Genomic DNA, 23,895 nt, shown 5'->3' on the forward strand with positions numbered 1-23,895 from the left:
CTTTCACAGTATTCCATGTAACTCTCACTGAACAACACATTGTAGAAAAGATGTCAATAAAAAATTTTTATTAACATTTTATTCTCAAGTATTTTATTAAATACAGACTAGATGTCTACTGAAAATGTCAAGTAACATTTAATAGTAAAACTGCTGATTAGAGCAGAAACAGTGTTTTTTCCACTTCCTTAGAAACTTACCACAAAAAGTAAAAGTTGTGAAATTAATATTAGAAAATTTTAGTATTATAAAGAAAACGTGGAAACTTGTTTTTCCTTAGTGAGAGCTGTAAATGAGAACTAAGTGGTTTGTGCCTCATACTTCAAAACAAGAAACAATATATTTCTGTATGTTTTCAGCTAATACCATATATTCTAAATCATGCTACGTATTAATTACATCTTATGTTCTGGCCAACGCACTGGGAAAGGTTGATGAAATCTCTGTTAATAATCCCTGTTGACAAACTGGAAACTGAGGCGCAGTATGTTGAATGACTCAGCACAGGTTTGCACAGTGATGGAGAGGTGGAGCTAAGAGTCAAGCCAGGACCTGTCTCACCACTAAGGCCACCCTCTGCCCCTCCATTTGGACCTAAGATTGTTTACCGTCAGTGTGAAAACTATTTTAGCTACATCTACATGGCCCGAGATCATTACATAGTCTTTCATTTCAAACTTTATTTTCTCTTAGCATGGGGAACCTGGCCATAATATGAATGAATGGCTATGCAGAACATTTTCAAATTTAAAGTTACAGGCGTTTGCTAAGAATTCTTATAATTAAAAGAGAGCTGCCACATGGATTTTACGTCTTTTAATAATAATAACGGTATTCAAGCATCTTATCTACCCTTGTATTTTAGGTCCTAATTAAATTAATACATTCCAATAATGGAAAATAGCTGCATGAAAACAAGGAAGCAAAGAACTTTAAAACATAAAGACAGACATTTCTTCCAGAGGTCGTAGTGCGTGCCTGTAATCCTAGCACCTGGGAGGCCGAGATGGATTCAAGGAAGCCCACCCTACTTAGAGTTTGTAGCCATTTAGAACGTTTGTTATCTTACAAGACGTGGGTTCATTTCCCAGCATTCCCATCATGTCTCAAATCCATTCTAAGTCCATTTCCAGAAGATGCAATGTCCCCTGACTTCTGTGTGTACCAGGCATGTATGTCATCCACATACATACATGTGACCAAAACACCCTGTTTCAACTAAATCTAGAAGAAGAAGAAGAAGAAGAAGAAGAAGAAGAAGAAGAAGAAGAAGAAGAAGAAGAAGAAGAAGAAGAAGAAGAAGAAGAAAAGAAAAGAAAACTAAAATGAAAGTTTGAAGCAAGCCTGAACTACATAACAAGACTGTCTAAAATAAAAGAGAGAAGAAAAATTTAAAACCATTAATCACCTATCTTCTTTTTCTACCATGAAAAAAGAAAGGACAGGAAGATAGTGTTTAAGTATAATTAAAATGATGTAAAATGAATTAATTTCTTTTACTTCTCTAGTCACTGATTTGTCTCCCTTTGGTGGCTTAGTCTATGGCTGTGAAGAGACACGGCCAAGGCAATGCTCATAAAAGAACACATCTACTTGGGGCTTGTTTACAGTTTCAGATGCTTACTGGCATATCACATTGGTGAGGAGCAAGGCGGCATGCTCACAAACAGGGTGCTAGAGAAGCAGTTAAGAGCCACATCCTCATCCACATGCAGTAGGAGCAAGAGAAAGAAAAACAGATAGAGCAGAGATAGAGGCAAAGACAGGACAGAGAGAGAGGGAGAGAGAGGGAGGGAGAGAGGGAGGAAGGGAGGGAGAGAGAGAGACAGAGAGACACAGAGACAGAGACAGAGACAGAGACAGAGACAGAGACAGACACTGGGCCTGTCATGAGAAACTTCAAAGTCCACCTCCATACAGACACTTCCCTCAAAAGGCAGCACATACTCCATCAAGGCCACACCTCCAAATCCTTCTCAAATAGTACCAGGGCCACTCTTATTTAAATCACCATAGCTGCTCACATAGTCCTCACTGAAAAACATGTGACTTTGTCCTATGCACTCTGTACATATTAACATGAAACACTGCTAAGTTCAGTTGATGTAACCAGACACAATCTTACTGGCTGAGGATACTATTTTTTCTTTGATTTCTTCAATAAATGATTTTATTTTTATTATTCTTTTTATTTTTAGAGATTATAAAATAATTACATCATTTTTCCTTTACTTTTCTTCCAAACAACCTCTTCTATATATACCAATCCCAATTTCTTTTAAATTCAAAACAATTCTCTAAATATCAGACATTTAAAGCAGTTAGAACAACATATAAAAGATTAACATAATGAATGTTCTCTCTCTCTTTTTCTCTTTCTTTGTTAGGGAAGATTCTACTTTCCTTAAAAAAAAATAGCTGGAATTTTTTTTTGTAATGATAAGCCCAGTGGGATTTAATTTGTACTTTTAGGCATAGGAGTAATCAAGTACAATTATTAAAAAGAAAATTATATCTGTTTTTCGTAAGTGAACTATATTCTAGGGAAAAGATATCTGACAGATATATACCTGATTTTTGGCTGATTTTATTGTTTTTTAAATCATTTTTATTGAGTTACACATTTACCCCCCCTTTACTCCCCTCTCCCATTTTAACTTCTCCCATAATTCCCACACTCCCAGTTCACTCAGGAGATCTTGTCTTTTTTATCTTCCTGTGTTGGTTCCTGTATGTAACTCTTAGGGTCCTTTTTGTTGTCTAGTTTCTCTGTGCTTCTGGACTGTAGGCTGCTTTTTCTGTTTTGTGTCTAAAAGTCATTTATGAGTGAATCTATACTATATTTGTCTTTCTGAATCTGGTATAACTCACTCAGTATGGTCTTACTAGATCCATCCATTTGCCTATAAATTTCAAGATGTCATTATTTTTTTATCACTGTGTAGTACTCCATTGTGTAAAAGTACCACATTTTCTTTATCCATTCTTCGGTTGAGGGGCATCTAGGTTGTTTCCCAGGCTATTACAAATAATGCTGCTATAAACAAAGTTGAGCACACGTCCTTGTGGTAAGATTGAGTGTCTTTTGGGTATATACCTAACAGTGGTATTGCTGGATCTCGAGGGAGATTGTTTTCTAATTTTTGGAAAAATCACCATATTGGTTTCCAAAGCAGCTGGACAAGTTTGCACTCCCACCAGCAATGGAGGAGCATTCCCCTTACCTCATATCATCTCCAACAAAAGCTGTCATCAGTGTTTCTGATCTTGGCCATTCTGACAGGGAATCTCAGAGTTGTTTTGATTTGCATTTCTCTGATGACTAAGGATGTTGAGCGTTTCCTTAAATGTCTTTCAGTCATTTGAGATTCGTCTGTTGAAAGTTCTCTATTTAGGTCTATACACCATTTTATTATTGGATTATTTGGTCTTCTGATGTCAAGTTTCTTGAATTCTTTGTAAATTTTGGGAATCAGACCTCTGTCCAATGCGGGGTTGGTGAAGATCTTTTCCTATTCTGTTGGCTGTCATTTTGTCTTGTTGACTGTCTCCTGTGTTTGAAGAAACTTCTCAGTTTCAGTATGTCCCATTTATTAATTGTTTCTCTCAGTGTCTGTGCTACTAGGGTTATATTTAGGAAGTGGTCTCCTATGCCAATGTGTTCAAGTGTTCTTCCCACTTTCTGTTCTATGAGGTTCAGTGTGGCTGACTTTATGTTGAGGTCTTTGATCCAGTTGGACTTGAGTTTTGTGCATAGTGATAGTTATGGATCTATTTTCATTCTTTTACATGTTGATGTCCAGTTATGCCAGCACCATTTATTGAATGTGTTTTCTTTGTCCAATTTTATATTTTGAGCTTCTTTGTCAAAAATCAGGTGTGTGTTGGTACGTGGATTGATATCTAGGTTTTTGATTTAGTTCTACTGGTTCTCGTGTCTGTTTTTAGGCCGATACTAGGCTGTTTTATTACTGTAGCTCTGTAGTAGAGGTAGAAGTTAGAGATTGTGATACCTCCAGAAGTTCCTTTATTGTACAGGATTGTTTTGGCTATCCTGGGTTTTTTGTTTTTCCATATGAAGTTGAATGTTGTTCTTTTGAGGTCTGTGAAAAATTTTACTGGGATATTGATGAGTATTGCGTTGAATCTGTAGACTGCTTTCGGTAAGTGCCATTTTTACTATGTTAATTTGACCAACCAATGAGCATGGGAGATCTTTCCATTTTCTGGTGTCTTCTTCAACTTCTTTCTTCAAAAATTTAAAGTTCTTGTAATACAGGTCTTCTATTTGTTTGGTTAGAATTACTCCTAGATATTTTATGTTATTTGTGGCTATTGAGAAGGGTAATGTTTCTCTGACTTCCTTCTCAGACCATTTATCATTTGTGTTAAGGAGGGCTACTAATATTTTGAGTTAATCTTGTATCCTATTACATTACTGAAAGTGTTTATGAGTTGTAGAAGTTCCTTGGTAGAATTTTTGAGGTTACTTATGCAAACTATCATAACATCAGCAAATAGTGAGAGTTTGACGTCTTTTCTGATTTGTATCCTCTGGATTTCCTTTTTTCTTCTTGCCCTAACTAGGACTTCAAGTACTCTATTGAATAAATATGGAGAGAGAGTGAACAGCCTTGTCTTGTTTCTGATTTCAGTGGGTTTGCTTTGAATTTCTTTCCATTTTGTTTGATGTTGGCTGTTGACTTGCTGTATGTTGCCTTTATTATGTTTAGGTATGTTCCTTGTATCCCTGCTCTCACCAAGACCTTTATCATGAAGAGATGTTGTATTTTGTTGAAGACTTTTATAGCATCTAATGAGATAATCATGTGGTATTTTGTTGTTATTATTATAATTCAGTTTGTTTATATGGTGGATTACATTGACAGATTTTCATATGTTGAACCATCCCTGCTTCTCTTTGATGAAGTTAACTGGATCATGGTTGATTATTTTTCTGATGTGTTCTTGCATTCAGTTTGTCAGTATTTTTTGGAGTATTTTTTTTTATCAATGTTCATGAATGAGATTGGTGTGTAGTCTTCTTTCTTAGTAATGTCTTTGTGAGGTTTAGGTATTAGGGTAAAAAGATTTTGGCAATGTTCCTTCTGTTTCTATTCTGTGGAACAATTTGAAGAGTATTGGTATTAGTTTTTCATTAAAAATCTTGTAGAATTCTGGGATGAAACCATCTGGTACTGGGTTTTGATTTTGCTTGGTAGACTTTTGTTGACTGTTTTTTATTACTTTAGCAGCTATTGATTTATCTAATTTGCTTATTTGGTCTTGTGTTAATTTTGGTAAGTGAATATCCAGAAAATTGTCCATTTCCTTTAAGATTTCCAATTTTCTCGAGTGGAGTCTTTCAAAGTAGGACCTCATGATTCTCTGAATTTCCTCCATGTCTGTTGCTATGTCCCCATTACATTTCTGCTTTTGTTAATTTGTGTATTCATTCTCTATCTCTTTGTTAATTTAGATAAAGGTTTGTCTATTTCGTTGATTTTCTCAAAGAACCAACTGTTTGTCTCATTGAATGTTTGCATTGTTTTCTTTGTTTCTATTTTGTTGATTTCAGTTTTTAATTGGATTATTTCCTGCTATCTAGTCCTCCTGGTTGAGTGTGCTTCTCTTTTTCTAGAGTTTTCTGGTGTTCTGCTAACTCACTAATGTGGGATTTTTCCAGCTTTTTCAAGTAGGCATTTAGTGCTGTAAATTTTACTCTTAACACTACTTTCATTGTGTCTCATAAATTTGGGTATGTTGTGTTGTCATTTTCATGGAATTTCAGGAAGATTTTTATTTCTTCCCTTATTTCTTCTTTGACCCATTGGTGATTCAGGTGAGAATTGCTTAATTTCCATGTGTTTGTGGGCTTCCTGGAATTAGTGTTGCTGTTGAGTTCTAATTTTAAGTCAATGATCCAATGGGGTTATTTCAATTTTTTTGTGTCCCTGGAGGTTTGCTTTGTTACCTAGTATGTGATCAGTTTTTGAGGTTTCATGAGGTGCTGAGAAGAGGGTATATTCTTTTATGTCTGTTAAGTCCATTTGATTCATAGTGTCTGTTAGTTCCCTTATGTATCTATGAATTTTCTGTCTGATAGACCTGTCCAGTGGTGAGAGTGTGTTGTTGAAATACCCCATTATTAGTGTGTGGGGTTTGTTGTGTGATTTAAGCTTTAGTAGTGTTTCTTTTACATATGAGGATGCTTTTGTATTTGAGGCATAGATGTTCAAATTTCCTCTTGATGGATTTTTCCTGTGACTAATATGAAATGTTCTTCTTTGTCTCTTTTGATTAATTTTACTTTGAAGTCTATTTTGTTAGATATTAGGATAGCTACACCAGCTTGTTTCTTAAGTTCATTTGATTGGAAAATTTTTTTTCCAACCCTTTACTCTGAGGCAATGTCTATCTTTGAGGTTAAGGTGTGTTTCTTGTATGCAGCAGAAGGCTGGATTCTGTTTTCATACCCAATCTGTTAACCAGTATCTTTTTATAGGTGAGTTGAGTTCACTCATATTAAAGGATATTAATAACCAGGAATTTCTAGTTTCTGTTATTTTAGTTTTCATTGTTGGTGATGTTATTTTGTGTGTTTTTCCCTTCTTTGGGATTTACTGCTGTAAGATCATCTATTGTCTGTGTTTTTGTAGATGTAGTTAACTTCCTTAGGTTGGAGTTTTCCTTCTAGTTATTTGTGTAGGAGTGGGTTTGTGGCTAGGTATTGGTTAAATTTGGTTCTGTCATGGAATATCATGTTTTGTCTGTCTATGGTGATTGAAAATTTTGCTGGGTATAGTAGTATGGGCTGGTATCTGAGGTCTCTTAATGTCTGTATGACATTTGACCAGGACCTTCTGGCTTTCATTGATTCCATTGAGAAGTCAAGTGTAATTCTGATAGGTCTACCTTTATATGTTTCTTGACCTTTTTGCTCACCACAGTTAATATTCTTTCTTTATTCTCTGTGTTTAGTGTTTTGATTATTACATGGAGATGGTACTTTTGTTTTGATTCAGTCTATTCGGTGTTCTCTAAGCTTCTTGTATCTTCATATGCATGCCTTACTTTAGGTTGAGAAAGTTTTCTTCTATGATTTTATTGAAAATATTTTCTGTCCTTTTGAATTGGATTTCTTCTCCTTCTTCTATCCCTATCATTCTTAGACTTGGTATTTTCATAGTGTCCCATATTTCTTGGATATTTTGTGTTAAGCTCATGTTAGATTTAATGTTTTCTTTGATAGATGAGTCTATATCCTCTGCTATATCGTCAGTGCTTGAGATTCTTTCTTCCATCTCTTGGATTCTGCTGTTTATGCTTGCATTTGTAATGCCTATTCATTTTCTCATAATTTCCATTTCTATAAATCCCTCTGTTTGTGTTTTCTTTATTGTCTCTATTTCAGTTTTCAAATCTTGAATATTTTCTTTTATATGTTTTATTGATTTTTCTTGGTTTTCTTGAAAGGATTTGATGATTTATTTTTTGTTTGTCTTTTTTTCCATTTCTTTGAGGGAATTTTTTATTTCGTCTTTAAGGCCTCAAACATTCTCCAAAAGTTAATTTTTAGGTCATTTTCTTCTGTTTCATCTGTATTTGGGTGTTCAAGTCTTAATGTTGTAGGTCTAGTAGTTTTTGTTGGTGCCATGTTGCTCTTTATGTTGGTGAGTGTGTTCTCACCTTATCTACCCATCTTTTCCTCTGATTGGTGTAGTTGGGGCTGTGTCTCTGGTGATCAGTCTTCCACGTGCCAGTGGATCCAAGGTTCAGTTGGCTATTCCACGTGGTGCAATAGGGCCATGGTTCCAGTTACCCTGGAGGTTACTTGGTGTTCCCGGAGGTCACTTAGCACTCCTGGGGGTTGCTCTGTAAGCCCGGGTATTGTTTGGCCTTGCTTGCATGGAGGTTGCTTTGGGGGGGCTGCTCCCACTGAAGTTGTTGCCTTTGACCTGCTCCAGCAGAACTGGCTGACTCAGGTCAGCTCCAGCGGAGGTTGTTGACATGGGCCTGGTCCTGAGGAGGTCGCTGGCTTGGCCTTGCTCCCTTGGAGGTTGCTGATTCTTGCAGGTCACACAGAGGTCTCTAGCTCAGGCCTACTCCCTCTGAGGTTCCTGACTTGTGCCTGGTCCCACAGAGGTCTCTGGTTTGGGCCTGCACCCTCTGTGGTCACTCCCTTGTACCAGCCCCTGTGGAGATCACTGGTTCAAGCCTGCCCCTGTGGAGGTCCATGATTTTTTTTTCAATGTTGTCAGTGCTTTTCCAAATAGTACCTTTCATACATTTCTTCAGTCGTTATGTATTAATTTTTTATGAGACCTTATGAGTACTGAAGCCAAGAAAGGACTGACTGAAAATGCACAATTTATGAATGCATATTTTTGTGTTTGTTGTTGTTTGTTTGTTTTTCAAGATGGGATTTCTCTTTGTAGTCTTAACTATCCCATAACTCGCTCTGTATACCAGGCTGGCCTCTTACTTGGAGATCATCTGGCCTCTGCCTCCCAAGTGCTGGGATTAAAGGCATGTACCACCACCCAGTTATGTATCTTAATTTTTAAGAAATGGTTTCTGTGGCATAACACATAGAAAAAAATTCTAGACGCTTGTCTAACATAGCAGAAAATGCAATGTTATCATGATCATTAGGAGCCTGCTCACCAAGCACATTTGAGAAAGAAAGGTGGTTTTTTCACAGTCCTCATGTCGACAAGAACAGTACATAGTGCTACAAATAGATCTTGAATACTGGAAGGCTCAAGCTATGTACTAAACATTTCCACCCCTGTATGCTCAGGGTACCTGTTATTAGTTGTACAGAGCACGGGTCTTGCATCCTGTTAAGAGTCAGTAAAGCAGACATGATTCCCTTCAAAGTGCTTCCTCATCGGCTCTTGACTTCTTCCCAACAATGAGGGTTCTGTTGTTGGTATCAATTTACTGTTTTAAGATTTAATTGTTTGCCTTATTAACAATTTGATAGGGAAGGTATATGGTTGCAGTTCTGCTTCTTGACTAAGAAGTTAAAATTTTCCAAGCCTCTTGGTACAGGCTTCTCGTCTGAACTACTTGAAAATCAATGCTAGAAGACCACAGGTTCAAGGCCAGCCTTAGCAAGTCAGTGAGACCCTGCTGCAAAATACATTGTAAAAGGAAATCTAAGGGCGTTGCTTATTGGCAGAGCAATTGCTTAGCATGTAAGATGCCAAAGGTTCAATTTCCTGTGCCACAAAAGTACATTATAATTTAAAATGTTTTCATTTATCTTGCATAAAAATGTTAACCATTGCTTGGTGTCTGGAGGATTTTTTTTAATGTATATAAACTAATGAAGTTTAAGAAATTCAAATTTAGCCAAAAAAAAAAAAAAGACAAGGACTCTGGAACTAGATATGACTGCAGTTATGCCTGTCTATTTGGGAAAACCTGTCTGTATTCGGGACGTGATGCATATTATTAGTAGGGTTGTAATGAAGAACATGAGTATTTCACATAAATTTGTCCCAGTCCCTGGGCAACCAATATGAAACCACTTATTACTATGTTTCTTATGCTTATAGTTGAGTCTGTAAGTTAGAAAAATAGAACAAGAACAATTTAGTTCAAAAGGTAGAAAGAGCCAGTGATCCAACAACCACCTCAAAGAGCATCCCTTCCTAAGGCACAGCGATGCGTGAGGCACAGCGCACAGCGAGACATACATTTCTCTTATCTCTGCTCTTACTTTATAAAAGTAAAGATTAGATTTACCCTTGAGACCCATTTGTAATTTCAGTACTCCATCTTCAGAGGCAAGGGCATTATCAGTGTGCCTGTGCCATTTAGTAAGATCCTGTTACCAAAGTTTTAAAGAAGGCAGGGTAAAGTGGCGCTTGTCTGTTCCCGAAGTAGAAGGAGGAAGACGGTGAGCAGAAGGCAAGATTCGGCTATCTATGGGGTTAATGTCAGTGACGTACCTGAGAATCTGTATTAACAATCAATAATTTGGTTTAATAACCTAACCAAAAGCCATAAAGGAAAAATGATTAGAGTGACATCATCAGTGGCTTCTCTGCATACACGGTCCATCAAAATTGGCCTTAGTGATGCATTATTGTTGAAAAGAAGAACTAAGAATGTAAAATACACACTCTCATCTATTTTGGTGTCTTTTTTTTTGGTACTTTTTTGGCTATATATAAGTGTGAATCCCACGTATTTTGAAATGCTTTTTTATGGTTTAGTTCCCTAAAGAATAAGCCAGGCTTACACTTCTAATCCCAGCACTTGGGAGGCAGAGGCAGGCTGATCTCTGTAAATGGAGGATTCTCTGCCCTGCCCGGTATTGCAGCCACTTCTAAAGAATCAGTCAGAGAATTTGTGGAGGCCAAGAAATGTAGGCCCATCTTCACCTTGTCTTATTGTCAGAGAGTTTGGTGGTTACTCAAATGATCGACAAGCATAGTTGCATGTCCCAAGTCAGGATGTGATTGCTTGGTTCTTTTAACTTTAAAATAGCTCATTCAAGTAGGTCCATCCCACCTGACAGGTGGTCAGGATATGAAAATATACTTCTGCTCCTTCTTTTGTAACCACGAGTTACCTGGGGAAGGGGAGCCTTAAGGATGTGTGAGCTGGATCAGCTTTGCTACCTAGACAACAGAATGCTAATGATTTGATGTCTCAGAGTGAAAAAGCAATTGACTGTGTGAGTTATCCTTTGTATCATGTTAATAAAGTCTTTTGTTACCTTCTCTCTGCATACAGAACAATAATCATGGGTGACTTCGGGATTTCACTGGATGACCATCCCGGTATTATTCTATGTTTTCTGTCTTATTACTTTTATGCATCTTCATATTCTTTACTTATATTTCTAAAATTTCGATGGCTCTACCCTGGTAAGAAGTGATTTTGTCAAGGCTGGTCCTCAACGAGAATTAATATTAATTACAAACTGTTTGGCCTACAGTTCAGGCTTATTACTAACTAGTTCTTACATTAAAATTAACCCATTTTTTTTAATCTTTGTATTGCCATGTGCCATGACATTACCAGATTACTGGCATCTTTCTTCTTTGGCAGCTGCATGGTGTCTCCCCAAGACTCGCCCTTCTCCTCTCTGAATATTCAGTTTGATTTTCCCACCTGATCTTATTTTGTCTTACTATTGGCCAAAGCAGTTTCTTTATTAACCAATGAGAGGACTAGATATTCACAGAGTACAGAAGGGTTATCCCACAGCGGATCTCTGTGGGTTCTAGGCTAGCCTCAACTACAGAGCAAGTTCCAGGACAGCTAGGGCAACACAGAGAAACCCTGCTTTGAAAAACAAAAACAAAACAAACAAACAAACAACAAAAAGAGAATACAATGGGTGGGTTTGAGAGCAGGCTGATAAAAGCTACTCTAAAAAAAAAATCAAAAAAGCAAAATCCTAAGAGGCAGCATTTGTCTACTGCTGCTGTAAAAGCTTCTCCACCCTGATGAGTTTAATAATTTCAGCTTATACCAGAAACATATCAGGAGAAGGACATTAATTGCAATTGGTTTATGGGGTCCATATTAATAAGAATTGCTTTTCTGGTGATAGAGAATCAGTCTTGGAAACATAGTGGGCAGGTAAGCACTGCAGGGAAGCAGAACACAGAGCTACATGTGTCCAGGAAAGCCTCAGTATTCATTTTGAAAGCTTAGATTCAGTAAAGGGCGAAAAGATTCCGAGTTTTTGCCACTTTGTACACTAATGTCTTTTCTCATTTTTTCCCTGATATGATAAAAGCCTTTTCATTATACTGATGTGCACCAGGAAGTGGGGATGTGCTAACCAGAGCTGATGACAAGACCGGACAGTCATGCACAGACTTTCTCTCTTCTACGAAAGAAGAATAAAGATTATAGTTACAAATGAGGATGATTTAAAGTCTCTACCATCATCCCTTCTGTCAAAATAGACATTAGTCCTGGAATTTTTATTATGGTCTCAATTTGCTGCACACAGTCTCTGGAATTTTGATTCATGATTCCTTTGGGGAATTGTATTTGCAGGAAATAGTGTCTAGCCGGTTACCTCATTGTCTCTTTAGACAACATACATTTAAACTGAAGAATTTTATTCACTTCTTGAAAGATGACTTAGTGTCTCCCATCTATACCTTCTCGCAAAAGTGTCTGAGTGAGGTTAGGGGTGATCATGGTACCTTTACAATGGTTCTGTTTATTTTCATCGGTCCATGTTTGGCTCCTTTGCTACTAGCCTTTTATCTAGCTTGCTCTGTAGTTGGAGCCATTCGATCTTGCTTTCTTCCCTTCTGGAATCGTGTTACTTATTCTAATGTCTATCTTGACAAGTGTTACCACCTTTAAGGAGTGTTTTACAGTGTTCTCAGGGGCTCTGTAGCCTGTCTTCTTTGTTTACTTTGTACCAAGAGACATATATTTGTTCCTTGAAAATTATTTTTCACAAATTCACAGGCAGAGAATGCTGTGATGCTGCTTTCATTCAGGGATTTTTAATCTGGGTGCCAAGGATGATCTTTTACAAGTCTCTGAAATATAAAATTATGCATATGCAGGCATCTTTTCTGTATAAAGGGAGCAAAGATTTCATCTGATTCGTCAACAGTTCATGAACCACCACCTTTCTCAACGAAAAAGAGCCACATACTTTTCTTTTAACAGATAGCATTGGTTCTTTGGCCATACTTGTACCATGCTTGGCACTGTAAAATATGCAGAAGTCTGTGGAATGTCCTCATACACTGAAATCCTGAGATACCCTCTATCTTTTTTTCCAATAGATACAAGAAACATTTGTCGATCTCTCTCTGCATTTACAATGAGTTTCAGATTAAAGATGCACTCTATAGTACTTATAACATAATTCAATACAATTTAATTCCTTTAAGCTTCTTATCATCCGAACTTCATTTCTCTAAAACTCACAGGCAGACATTGTTAGCAATCTGGTTTTAAGAAAGTTCTATTTTTATAACTTGTGTTTGGAGTTGTATTTTAGGAGCAGATAAAATTCTGGCAATGTACTTTGACCTTAGAAATGTTTTTAAGTTTTCATATCTAATTCAACACACTAAGTAAGAAGATCGGCTTTATAATAATAATAATAATAATAATAATAATAATAAAGATATAGCTTATTACTATATAGAGAAATCCTCTTTCTGATGACATATTATATTCATATTTTTTGACCTGTTTCTATAAAAATGCATGAGAAACTGTTTCATAAATATGTTTTTGATGCAGCAATGCAAAGAAAAGACAAAGGTCTTATCTTCCAGGCTCCTGTACCTAGTTCATCACTATAAATGACTAATCGCTATTGTGGGCATTTCCTCCACAATCTGCCAATATTCACTTAGTATTTTATGCACCCTTATTATTCCCTACCAAACATAGAAACATTGTGTCTGGCACAAGTATCTCCTCATCTCTCTGCAGACCCTCCCTAATGGAAAATAAAGTCAATATTCCTTACCTTGGCACATGTTTCAAAATGCTTCCATGGGAGTCTGTTACAATGCTGAACACAATGCTGTTATTGAAGCCAATTCTAGTCACATTTGTTGCTATCTATTTTCCTTTAACATATTCAACGTTGTATACTAACTGCTACTCCAAAGTCTGCTGAAGAAGTAAATAAGCAAACAGCTAAAGGTACGGGTGAATTTTATCTGATAATTTTATAATATCTTTAAATTACATAGCAGCTAGCTGGTGATCCTTTGAACAAAACTTTAGAAATATTCTATTTTTAAAACTATTTTATAATATGTAGTTGCTTTTGCATATGTGCCTACCCACTCTCAAGCTAGCATATGAAGTAGAATTGTTAGAGCAGAGTTTATTTTCTTCCTCTACAATAAACAAGTTGGACTACAGAACTTGTAAGGTTATGTCTGGTTTGGTGAAATTTTTCTGCAAAAAAGAAGTACATATATCTCACCGTGGGGATCTGTGTATTATGTAAGTGCACATACAAACATTAACACTGATATGGCTTGCGCAGAAAACACTTACTTAGTGGAAATGACTTCGTAGTTTACAGTTGGTAATCACTTCCAGACAGCTTTAATTGCCCTACCTCTCTTAGAAAACCTAATGTGTATCGCCAAGGGAAGTGTATAGATTACAATACCACTTAGCTCTACTACAAAAAAAAAAATTCTTGTACGTTTTCATGTAGAACATCTTTATTTTATCTAATACATTTTACTATAATGGCTTCTGCTTTGCTAGATGTTGCTTTTAGCCTCTTGAGTGGCAGAAATGTGGATATAAAAATAAGTTTGGATGGATGTATTTATCCCCAATAGCAATGTAGGCTAAAATAATCTCTCAGAGAAGAGCAGGATCCATTAGAATAGAATGATTCAGAACAAAGAGATGAGGTTCACATTGATCCCAGAAGGAGAAACAATACATTTTAACCCTTTGAATGTTACTCTAACGTCTGACCGCATTACAAACAAGATAGGCTTTTGGTAATGTTTGTCTGACTTATAAAATCACAGCATATTTGTGGAAATTCTATGAACACACATCCCGGAGTGAGAAGAGAGACTAAAAACTAATAGCTGATGACTAGAGGAATATTCATATTTAAAGTAATAAATGATGGAGTTTAACTGAATAAAATGTATGACTAGAGTTCATAAATTGGAAGACAGAGCTTCAATCAATGAGTAAAAACAGTTCAGTTCTGAAGGTTGCATAGGAAGAAAACTCAAGCTCTTAAATACTAATACTTTATAATAATGCACCTCGCTTCATTAAACACTTGGGAGAACAGTCAGTACTGTTCCATCCAAATTTCATTTATTTTCTTTAAATTTAGAATAGCAAAATTTGGATTACTATGTTTTTCTATAGCTAACACAAAAGTTAATTATGAAATCAAGAAATATTTTCTAAACTCATTCAACAAATGACTATTTTCTTTCAAGTGTGTCTCTTTGGGTTAGTATTGTTACATAGACAGTATCAAAGACAATGTTAGTAAGGTCAGAGATATGCGACGGGGCTTGTCTGTTGTAACTTGACTTGTCTGAAGTCATACAAAAATCAACTCTACCACATTGACCTTTTTTCTTTGACTATTATTAAAGTCTACCAAACACAATTGGATTTATCTTCTCTGCTGTGATGTGGTTGCAATTTCAGGTCTTTTCTAATCCCAACACTCTTAGCTTCAAGACCTCCCATGTTCCAATAGTTTACATATATGCCAAGCATGATCTTCTTTCTCACTAAGCTGCATGCTCAACCCTCTAGTCCTGGAAGAGAAAATAGCTCATACCATCACTGCCTTGGGATTTATTGTATTCTTCCTGGGTCAATTGGTGCCTATTTCTTGAAAAGTTTTTTCTTCTTTATGTGGAAATATGAATTATATTTTTTTTTAAAAAAGAACTGCATTTTTATTTTCCTCTACAATAGAGAACTAAAGACTTCCCAGGAAAACTTACTTTATTTTCAGCCTCCACTATTGAAACGGGTGCACCATAATTTGACAGTGTGTAGTTTTTACAAACTATATTAAAATTACTAACTTCAATGTGTTGAGGACTGATGCTTGTGCTTCTTCAAAATGCATATTACAAGCTTCACCAACAAGTCTTCTTAAAAGAGAAAGCTGCCTAATGCCTTTTCTACGCATAAAATGACACTTTTACCACAACAAATTATTCCAGAATACTGATTTAAACAGAAAAGACACACTATGATATGAATAAACAAAACAGTGGCTGGAGAGATGGCTCAGTGGTTAAGAGCATGGGCTACTCTTCAAAAGGACCAGGGTTCAATTCCCAGCACTCACATGGCAGTTTACAGCTGTCTGTAATGTGAGTTCCAGGGGACCGGACACCCTCATACACACATACATGTCGACAGAGCTGCAATGCACACTAAATAATTAAATAAATCTTTAAAAAAAAGATTGACCTAACTCCTAGGAGTTCTAAACAGCAAAGACTACAAAAATGATCATGTTTAATGTATTTGTCTCACTTCAACACAGATGGCTAACAGCTGCAATACTCTACTGTGCCTCTACTGTGCAATACTGTACAGTGCAATACTGTGCAATACTGTACAGTGCAATACTGTGCAATACTGTACAGTGCAATACTGTGCAATACTGTACAGTGCCTCTACTGTGAGGATGAAAATGCAAGTGTATTGATGTAAATATTTTGGTTCAAGTCTTTCAGTGACAAAACAAAAGAATAACTCCTGTGACTGTGCTCAAGAACTTCCCATTTTGACTAATTCAAAGGCCTTCAGAATTACAGGTCACCACGGTCACTCACTGTAGTTGGAGCCGTGTTTCTGGAAGAAGCTGGCTGTGCTGTGGTCCAGGGAAGCACATGAATGATGACCGTAGCAGTGGCCGTCAGCTGACTCGCTGCACTCTCACCCAGTTCATCAGTGACTTCAATAAGCAGCTGGAATGTCACTGCATCTTGAGCTCCTTGAAAGAGATCATACCGGAAATCCTGCCCCGTGGCCAGAAATGGAGACTCGGCCCCTTTCCTCCAAAGCGTGAACTGATTATTCGTGTTTCCTAAGAACGATGAGTTAAGAAAACAGAGGGGATATGAGGAGCAGAAGGAGGAAGAACATGAAAAAGGATCTCAGGACCGCGAGGGGTGCGATTACCCACTGATACAAGGGGACTGATCTAATCAAGGCCAGTTGGACTGGGACTGAACGAGCATGTGATCCAACCAGATTTTCTGAATGTGGCCGGATTCTCTGAATGTGGCTGGCCCGGAGTCTTTCTGAAAAGCCATTGACAATGACACTGGGACTTGTTTCCTCTGCATATACTGGATCTCTGGGATCCAGTCTGTTTGGATGCTCACCTTCCTGGACCTGGAGGGAGGGGGGAGGAACTTGAACTTCCCACAGGGCAGGAAGCCCTGACTGCTCTTAGGGATGGAGAGGGAGGAGGAGAGGGAGTGGGGGGAGTGGGAAGGTGCTGGGAAGAGGGGCAGAAATGGAAACTTTTATAAATTAATAAACTTTTATAAAAAAAAGAAAACAGAGGGGACTGTATTATGAAAGCTCATTTTCATTTGCTTGCTTACGTTTCTGTTTAAACTATATTTTATGGTATGTCCTCGGCAGTTACAAAGCGTCTGACGAGAGACTCTCATGTAGCAGCATGGAGGTAGTCAATTCGAATGCACACACTTTACCTGCTATGATGGAATAGCTGAGATGCTCCTGGGGAGAATCCTTGTCTACACAGTTGAGGTGAATGAGAGGACCCCGAAAGGTGGAGTAAATCTGAGTTTCTATGTGTGGTGGTGTGCATACAGGAGGCTCATCATTCACATTCTACAACAGGAGGATATTTTCTTAGATTAACTCATATTTCACAAATATCACCATGTATAATTAGTCCGTTCTCTAACTTTTATTGTGTATACTGTTGACCTAGATAATTTCCAGTGAACTATAGAAATACATTATACATGCACACACACACACACACATACACACATGCATACACACACACACACACACACACACACACACAGATACTTATACTGACTCAGACTCTATGATTGCAGAATAATGATCATTTAAATCCTCAAAGCTGATGTCCACAGGATTCCTCACCTCTGTAATTTTTATCCAATGTACCTCTTCACAAAATCTTTATTTCAACACATATTTTCTACGGATTTACTCATTCACTTTTCTCTTTTCCTCGAGTTAGAAGCTTGTGAAATAAGACACATACACTGGACAGCTGACGCTACTGGTTAGAGCCAGCAATTGCTCCTTCTGAACAACACATAGGAAACAGTGCTACTTAATTTTCAAGAGCTCATGCCTAAAAGCCCTCTAACGGTGCTAAGGAGCACCATTGCCTTTATTAAGGTTTACAATTTCAATTTATGAACTGATAACCAGAATAATCCAAGTTACTAAGAGAAGAGTAAAATGGTAGGAACAGGAATCAATAAATTGATTTGAACGTATTTGGAAGGATTGTGGTTATCTTTAAAAATTAATCTATGTTCTTAGCATAGTTAAAAACAAGCATAAAAATGATTAACAAGTGTAAAAAAATAAATATGTCATTTTAAAAATATACAAAGCCAAGCAAATATTTTTCAGAAATAAATAACCTAAATGCTTTTTACAATTGTTACTGTCATACATGGCTCACATTTATTAGTGGACTCAGAGCTCATCTCTAAATAGCCTGCCGGGACTGCAGTTCCCTACAGTCATTTTGATATTCCCATTACAGTTTGAAGCTCTGGGAACATTTTGGAAAAAGGGATTCTTAGTGTGCCAACATTATGGCCAGATTTTAAGCTCTCTTTTAAATTAAGCAAAGGGGGCTCTGCCAATCTTGAATCATCAGTTTCTTATTTTGAGGTGCTTGCTGTTCCTATGGCTTGGAATTTAGTATATCATTCCAATCTTGCTTGCCAGAATTAATTTTGGCAAAAGACCATCATTTTCTCAAGTAACTGGATCTCTTGTCACATTAGAACATAGCGTGTTCCTGTTACTAAGTTATTATTCTTTATGGAAATTGGACCAATACAAAGAACACAAGAAAGCAAAACCATGGCTTTAGTTGTTCATACAACTAAAAGATTAGAATCACCATAATTCTGGAACAAACACACTCTGAAATCTTATGACATGTATTTATTGACTAAATTTCAATAAATAAAAACAAACAACCAGTACATTTGGTAAGTTCTTTAAAACCTGTTCCCAATTAAAGAGAAATAAATTGAGTTGCAATTATCTTCGAGTAATCTAGAAAGGCATTTTCAAGCCCTGTTTTGTTACATGATTACCTAAAGTGGTTATTAAATAAAGCATACAATTTAAATTTTCTTAGTTCCTAATAAATAAAATGTAGTCTTAACGTATAAATCATAATTTAGCAATATTTTTCACTTTCCTTTCACTCGGAATAGAATACATTGTCTGCTGAGGACCAGCCTTGACAAAAATACCTCTTTCCAGGGTAGAGGCATGGAAATTTAGAAAATATTAGTAAAGAATATGAAGACATGAATAAAAATAAAGCAGAAACGTATAGGATAGTATAGAGAGGGAGTTCCAGTGAGTACTGGAATTCGCCGCCCGTGTTTAATTTCCAATTGCTTAAAATACCCCTGGCCCCAAAAGGTAGAAGACAAAAAAAAAAAAAACTACATTAACATGATACAAGGAAATTAACATACCAATTGAAGATGGGGGGGAGGCTACCTCCAAAGTTAACCATTCTGTTGCTAGAACTAAACAAGTCTTGCTCCATACCCTAGACCAAAACATTCTGTAGGCAAACCACTCCCTGGGTGGAATCCAAATTATCTCCTTAAGGAAACTGGAACTTAGTGGAACTTAGTAGGATCTGGAGACTTTTGTTTGAGGTAGAAACATGTCTACTTCTCTGTTCTTGAAAGACAAGTCTGGCTACTAACCACACCTGTTGACATGAACCTTGAGAAAGCAGAGCTCTGGTCTAAATCTAGGTGGGACCTTTGTCTGAGGTAGAATCACGACCTAACCTTGATGGAATAGAGGTAAGTTCCAGCTCTCTGACCTTTCGTCCATGTGGAAATAGGCCCACATTTTCCAGCCTCCACAATTGTCTTCACATCCAGAAGCTCACCAAGCTTTTAATTGCAGGAGGTGGCGACATGGCTCAGGAGTTAAAAGCCTTCACTGTTTTTTTTTTGAGGACCAGGGTTCAGTTCCCAGCACCTATAGGATTTATTGGATAACTGGGGTTCCAGAAAATCAAGAACATCCTTTTGAACTACTGGGAAGCCAGGCATACAGGACATGTGTGTCGATATAGGCAAACATGAATACACATGCACTAAAAAACACAAGTGACTAAATCTCGTAGTAAGTTTTTAAATACAGATATGGTAAATTTGGACAACTTAGGAAGCTGGGAACCATTTACTTAATATGATTTGGACTCTAAATTTTAAAGTAAAACGGAAATAATAAGTGGATCAGTCATAAAGTTGGGAACATATTGTGATGTTCCCCCTCGTGGATTTTCCCTTCCATACCCCTTCTGATTAGAGTTGGGTTTGGAAGTCTATTTTATTGAAAGACTCCCGAGGGATGTCTTCCTTTCGGGAGAGACCCTGTGCCCCACGGACCAGTCGAAACCACTCTTACGGATGCAAACAGCAAGAGGTTTATTCGGATACACAGGTACCTGGGGCAACAAAGTTGGAAGACTCGTGCGCAGCCAGGCTGGGGTGAGGGGTTTTTATGGGAGTACAGAAGTGAGAGGCATGGTTACAGGGCTTCATTCCATTGGTCAATTCAAATAAGGCTAAGAGTGTGCACTGAGTGGCAAATTCTTGACCTTTCACCTAAATACCAAGGAGGGGTGATTGCTCAGGGGCCTTCCGTTTCTCTTATCTCTTCCTCCTTAGCTGGAGACCCGATGGCCGGCTGTAAATACTCTGACTCACATCCTGTCACAGGACAAAAGGCCCCCTTTCCCTCCCTTACAGCATGGGGTCTGGCTTGTTTATTTCTAAGGACCTACATTCCAGCATCAAGGGTGGTATTCCTTTTTTCCTTTTCATTATCAGCCCCAACACTGAAGGGGAATTGGTCATAAGGTCCCTTCCCTAACTAAGAAGCTGTTTACAACTGACACCTGCTGGGTAAGGGAAAATTTCTTCAGTGAAGGAAACTGGGTATATCTACCACACTGCAAGACAGACCCCATGCCCAGGCGGTGTATGCCTCTGTGTGCATGTGTGTGTGTGTCTAAGTGTTGTGTATTTTCTGTTTCTTGAGAGGTGGGGGGGGGGAATACTGTGATGATTCAGCCACAATATGGCTGATACTTCTGGGTTCCAGGGCCACGCATGTGCAGACAAGCCCTCAGGCGTGACCCATGCACAGCATGGTTGCATTACCTAGGTATGACGCAGCTGCATGAGTCCCTGCGTGCATGCCTGAGCTCCGTCATCTGCATATGACATAACATCATCCCCTGTGCACACACACTAGGCAGCCCTTAAAGGCTGGACATACCATCTTCTCTCTCTCTCTCTCTCTCTTTCTCTCTCTCTCTCTCTCTTTCTCTCTGCACACTGACCTCACCAGGCCTGTACACACACCCCTATAAACTCCTAAGTGGGTTTGTTGCATGCTGCTCTGCATTTCCTTCTCAGTCATGCCAGGTAATTTCAGATACCAAATAAAGTGGTTAAGGAAGAGGGAAGTATCTAAAAGGAGTTGTGGTAGGGGAAAACATGCTAAATAATTATATAAAAAAATAAATATGAAACAATTTAAAAAGAAGAAGAAAGGAGAAAATACATGGTAAAAATAGCCATTGTTGCTACAGGTGTGTAATGTTGAAAAGAATGTATACCCTTAGCAATATTTACTATTTTTATATGAGTATGATCTTAATGTTTGGTCCCAGCCCCCTGGCATCTATATATCTAAGGAGTCTGGAATATTTTGTGGAAAGTTCCATTCCAAGGTCCCTCCCATTAGAGTTGTCACAGTCCGGACTCCACCTCTGAGAAAGCCCGCCAAACAATGACCCCCTCCCCAGAGAGGATCAAGACCACTCCCACAGGCTATTTAAACTGCCCCCCAGAGAACAAACACGTGGTCTTCCCTGGTCTCCTTCACCACTCTGTGTTTTCTCAGAGGGCCACCCCGGAGCACTGGCATCCATTAAACCTGGGCTTTTTCTAATTTGGCTTGATTTGGTCTGATTTGGATTATTGTGTCGGTGGAGAGGTTTGTCAAGCCGAGCCGAAAAAACTTACACTTAAGCAGTTAAAAACACAAAAGTTCTCTAATAAAATGGCTTGCTAGCTCTCCCTGAGTTTTAAAATATATGTATCTATTTCAAGAGAGGAGAAATTATCACATGTAAACTTCTGAAATAAGGAATGTTGGAATATAAACAAATTGCCACGGAAACCATATTATGTAGACATACCTAGATGGTAAGCTAATAATTGTTAATTGTCCACTTGCTGGAATCTAGAATCTTCTAAGAAAAAAGCCTTCAGGCACATCTGTGAGAAATCTTAAATTCTTGGCTTGCTGCTTCTTGACATTTACTACAGTGTGGTCAACTCCCGCCTCTGACTCCGCACCGTCAGGGACTCAACTGTGGAGAACTACGAGCCCAAACAAAGCCTGCCTCTTTTCACTTGTACATGTCAGACAATCTTATCACAGCAACAAATAAGTGGCTAAGACACTTTTCAACACATTATTTATACGTTAAACAAAAGAGGCCTGACTAAGGTGACGCAGTGGGTGAAGGGACGGATCTTCAATCCCGACAACCTGCATTCTATCCCTGGGTGACACAGGGTTGCTATGGAACGCTAGTTTAAGGGGTGTTACATTTGTTTATGCTGTGGAATATGTCTTTAATGATGTAAAGATGTGTTTGCATTCTTTTCTCTTGCATTTGTTTAACTCTGTGAAGCTGTGCTACTTTGCCTGTCTCAAACGCCTGACGGTCTAATAAAGAGCTGAGCAGCCAATAACTAGGCAGGAGAGAAAGATACGTGGGCTGCTGATCAGAGAGAATAACAGAAAAGAAAAAGGGGAGAAGACAAAAATACAGGAGGAAGGACAGCAGGGGTCAGCCACCCAGGCTCACAACCAGTCATGAAGTAATAAGGAATGAAAGGCGTATAATAGAGATGATAAAAAGCCCAGAAGCAAAAGGTAGACAGGATAGTTAAGTTAGCAAAGCTAATTAGAAACAAGCCAACCTGAGGTTGGTCATTCACAAGAATGACTAAGTCTCCATGTGTTTACTTGGGGACTGAGTGGCGAGACCCAAAGAGCAAAGAGTAAAGAAAAGACAACTGCAGACGATAGAAGTAAAGACCAGACTCCCAAGTTGTCCTCTCGCCTCCAGAGGCACTCGGATGAATGCATACAATAAATAGATGGTCATTAAATTAAAAATAAAGATAGAAACAAAAATTATGTGAAATTGGGAATTTCATGTTCGTTTGTATTTAAAAGCTTGAGTAATTTAAAAAAAAAAAACTACGTAGTGTGATTAAACGCCCAAAGCTAAAGTATATACTGATAGTGTGTATATTAAAGAGGCAAATGAAAATAGACTCAAGTTTATATAGATTTAAGTTGTTAGGAAAAGTTCTCAATAGTGACGCTAATGCTAAAATTTATTAAGGTTTTAATTATTACTCATGACTGTCTCTTATGTTTTGTGAAGGGAGATCTGGAATTCTCGTTCCCTGACTCCTCTCTGCTACCTGACATTCCTGAGGGCTTTAACACAGGAAAGTCCTAGCGACAAACTACCAAGCAACAAGAAACCTTTTCCTGTGTTTAGTGTTATATGGTTGAGTGTTTTGCTTTGGTGTGTGTGTGTGTATGTGAGAGAAGGAGAATTCAGTGTAATGTACTTTTAATGTTTCTATTTTTGCATCGCTTCCAGTAACGTCATCTATAATCTTCTCTTCACTGCCAGGTAGCACTCCTCAGTAGATGGCTCAAGTATGGTCCATGTCCTAGCTGCTCCCAGGACTTTGAGTAGCCTCAAGGGAGTGGATCTGGACAAGCCAGCTGTCTTACCATGCTGCCTCTGAATCTACAGAACAGGCTGGTTCTTCTGCTCGGTTTCATTTGCATTCTTTATCTTTTTCCCTTCCTTTGAACTTACATTCTGCCTGGCTCACTTTCCTGAGTGCTAGGCTTTGCTCTCCCATTGATCATGGCCGGATGTAGCACAGACGACTGGCACACTCCGCCCTCTGAGGTGTTTTCTATCCAAGGAGGCTGTGCCATCTTCTCCCAGTGCCTTGTCACAGTGCCATCCCATTGTCCTCCCTTACTGTGCCTTGAGGA

The 23,895-nt window shown here is 38.0% G+C and overlaps 1 protein-coding gene across 1 annotated transcript in view; it reads right to left on the reverse strand.

The window, feature by feature from the left end:
* Positions 1-23,895, reverse strand: part of LOC125399984 (cadherin-related family member 3-like) — a 124,954-nt gene that overhangs the window by 42,242 nt on the left and 58,817 nt on the right. The window contains exons 17-18 of the mRNA XM_087902227.1: positions 17,211-17,352; positions 16,320-16,573 (exon numbers count right to left, since the gene is read on the reverse strand). Coding sequence (XP_087758353.1) covers positions 16,320-16,573; positions 17,211-17,352 — 396 coding nt within the window. The remainder of the gene's footprint in view (positions 1-16,319; positions 16,574-17,210; positions 17,353-23,895) is intronic.

This window comes from Myodes glareolus, chromosome 27 (assembly GCF_982192425.1).
Source record: "Myodes glareolus chromosome 27, mMyoGla1.1, whole genome shotgun sequence".
Classification (NCBI taxonomy): Eukaryota; Metazoa; Chordata; class Mammalia; order Rodentia; family Cricetidae; genus Myodes; species Myodes glareolus.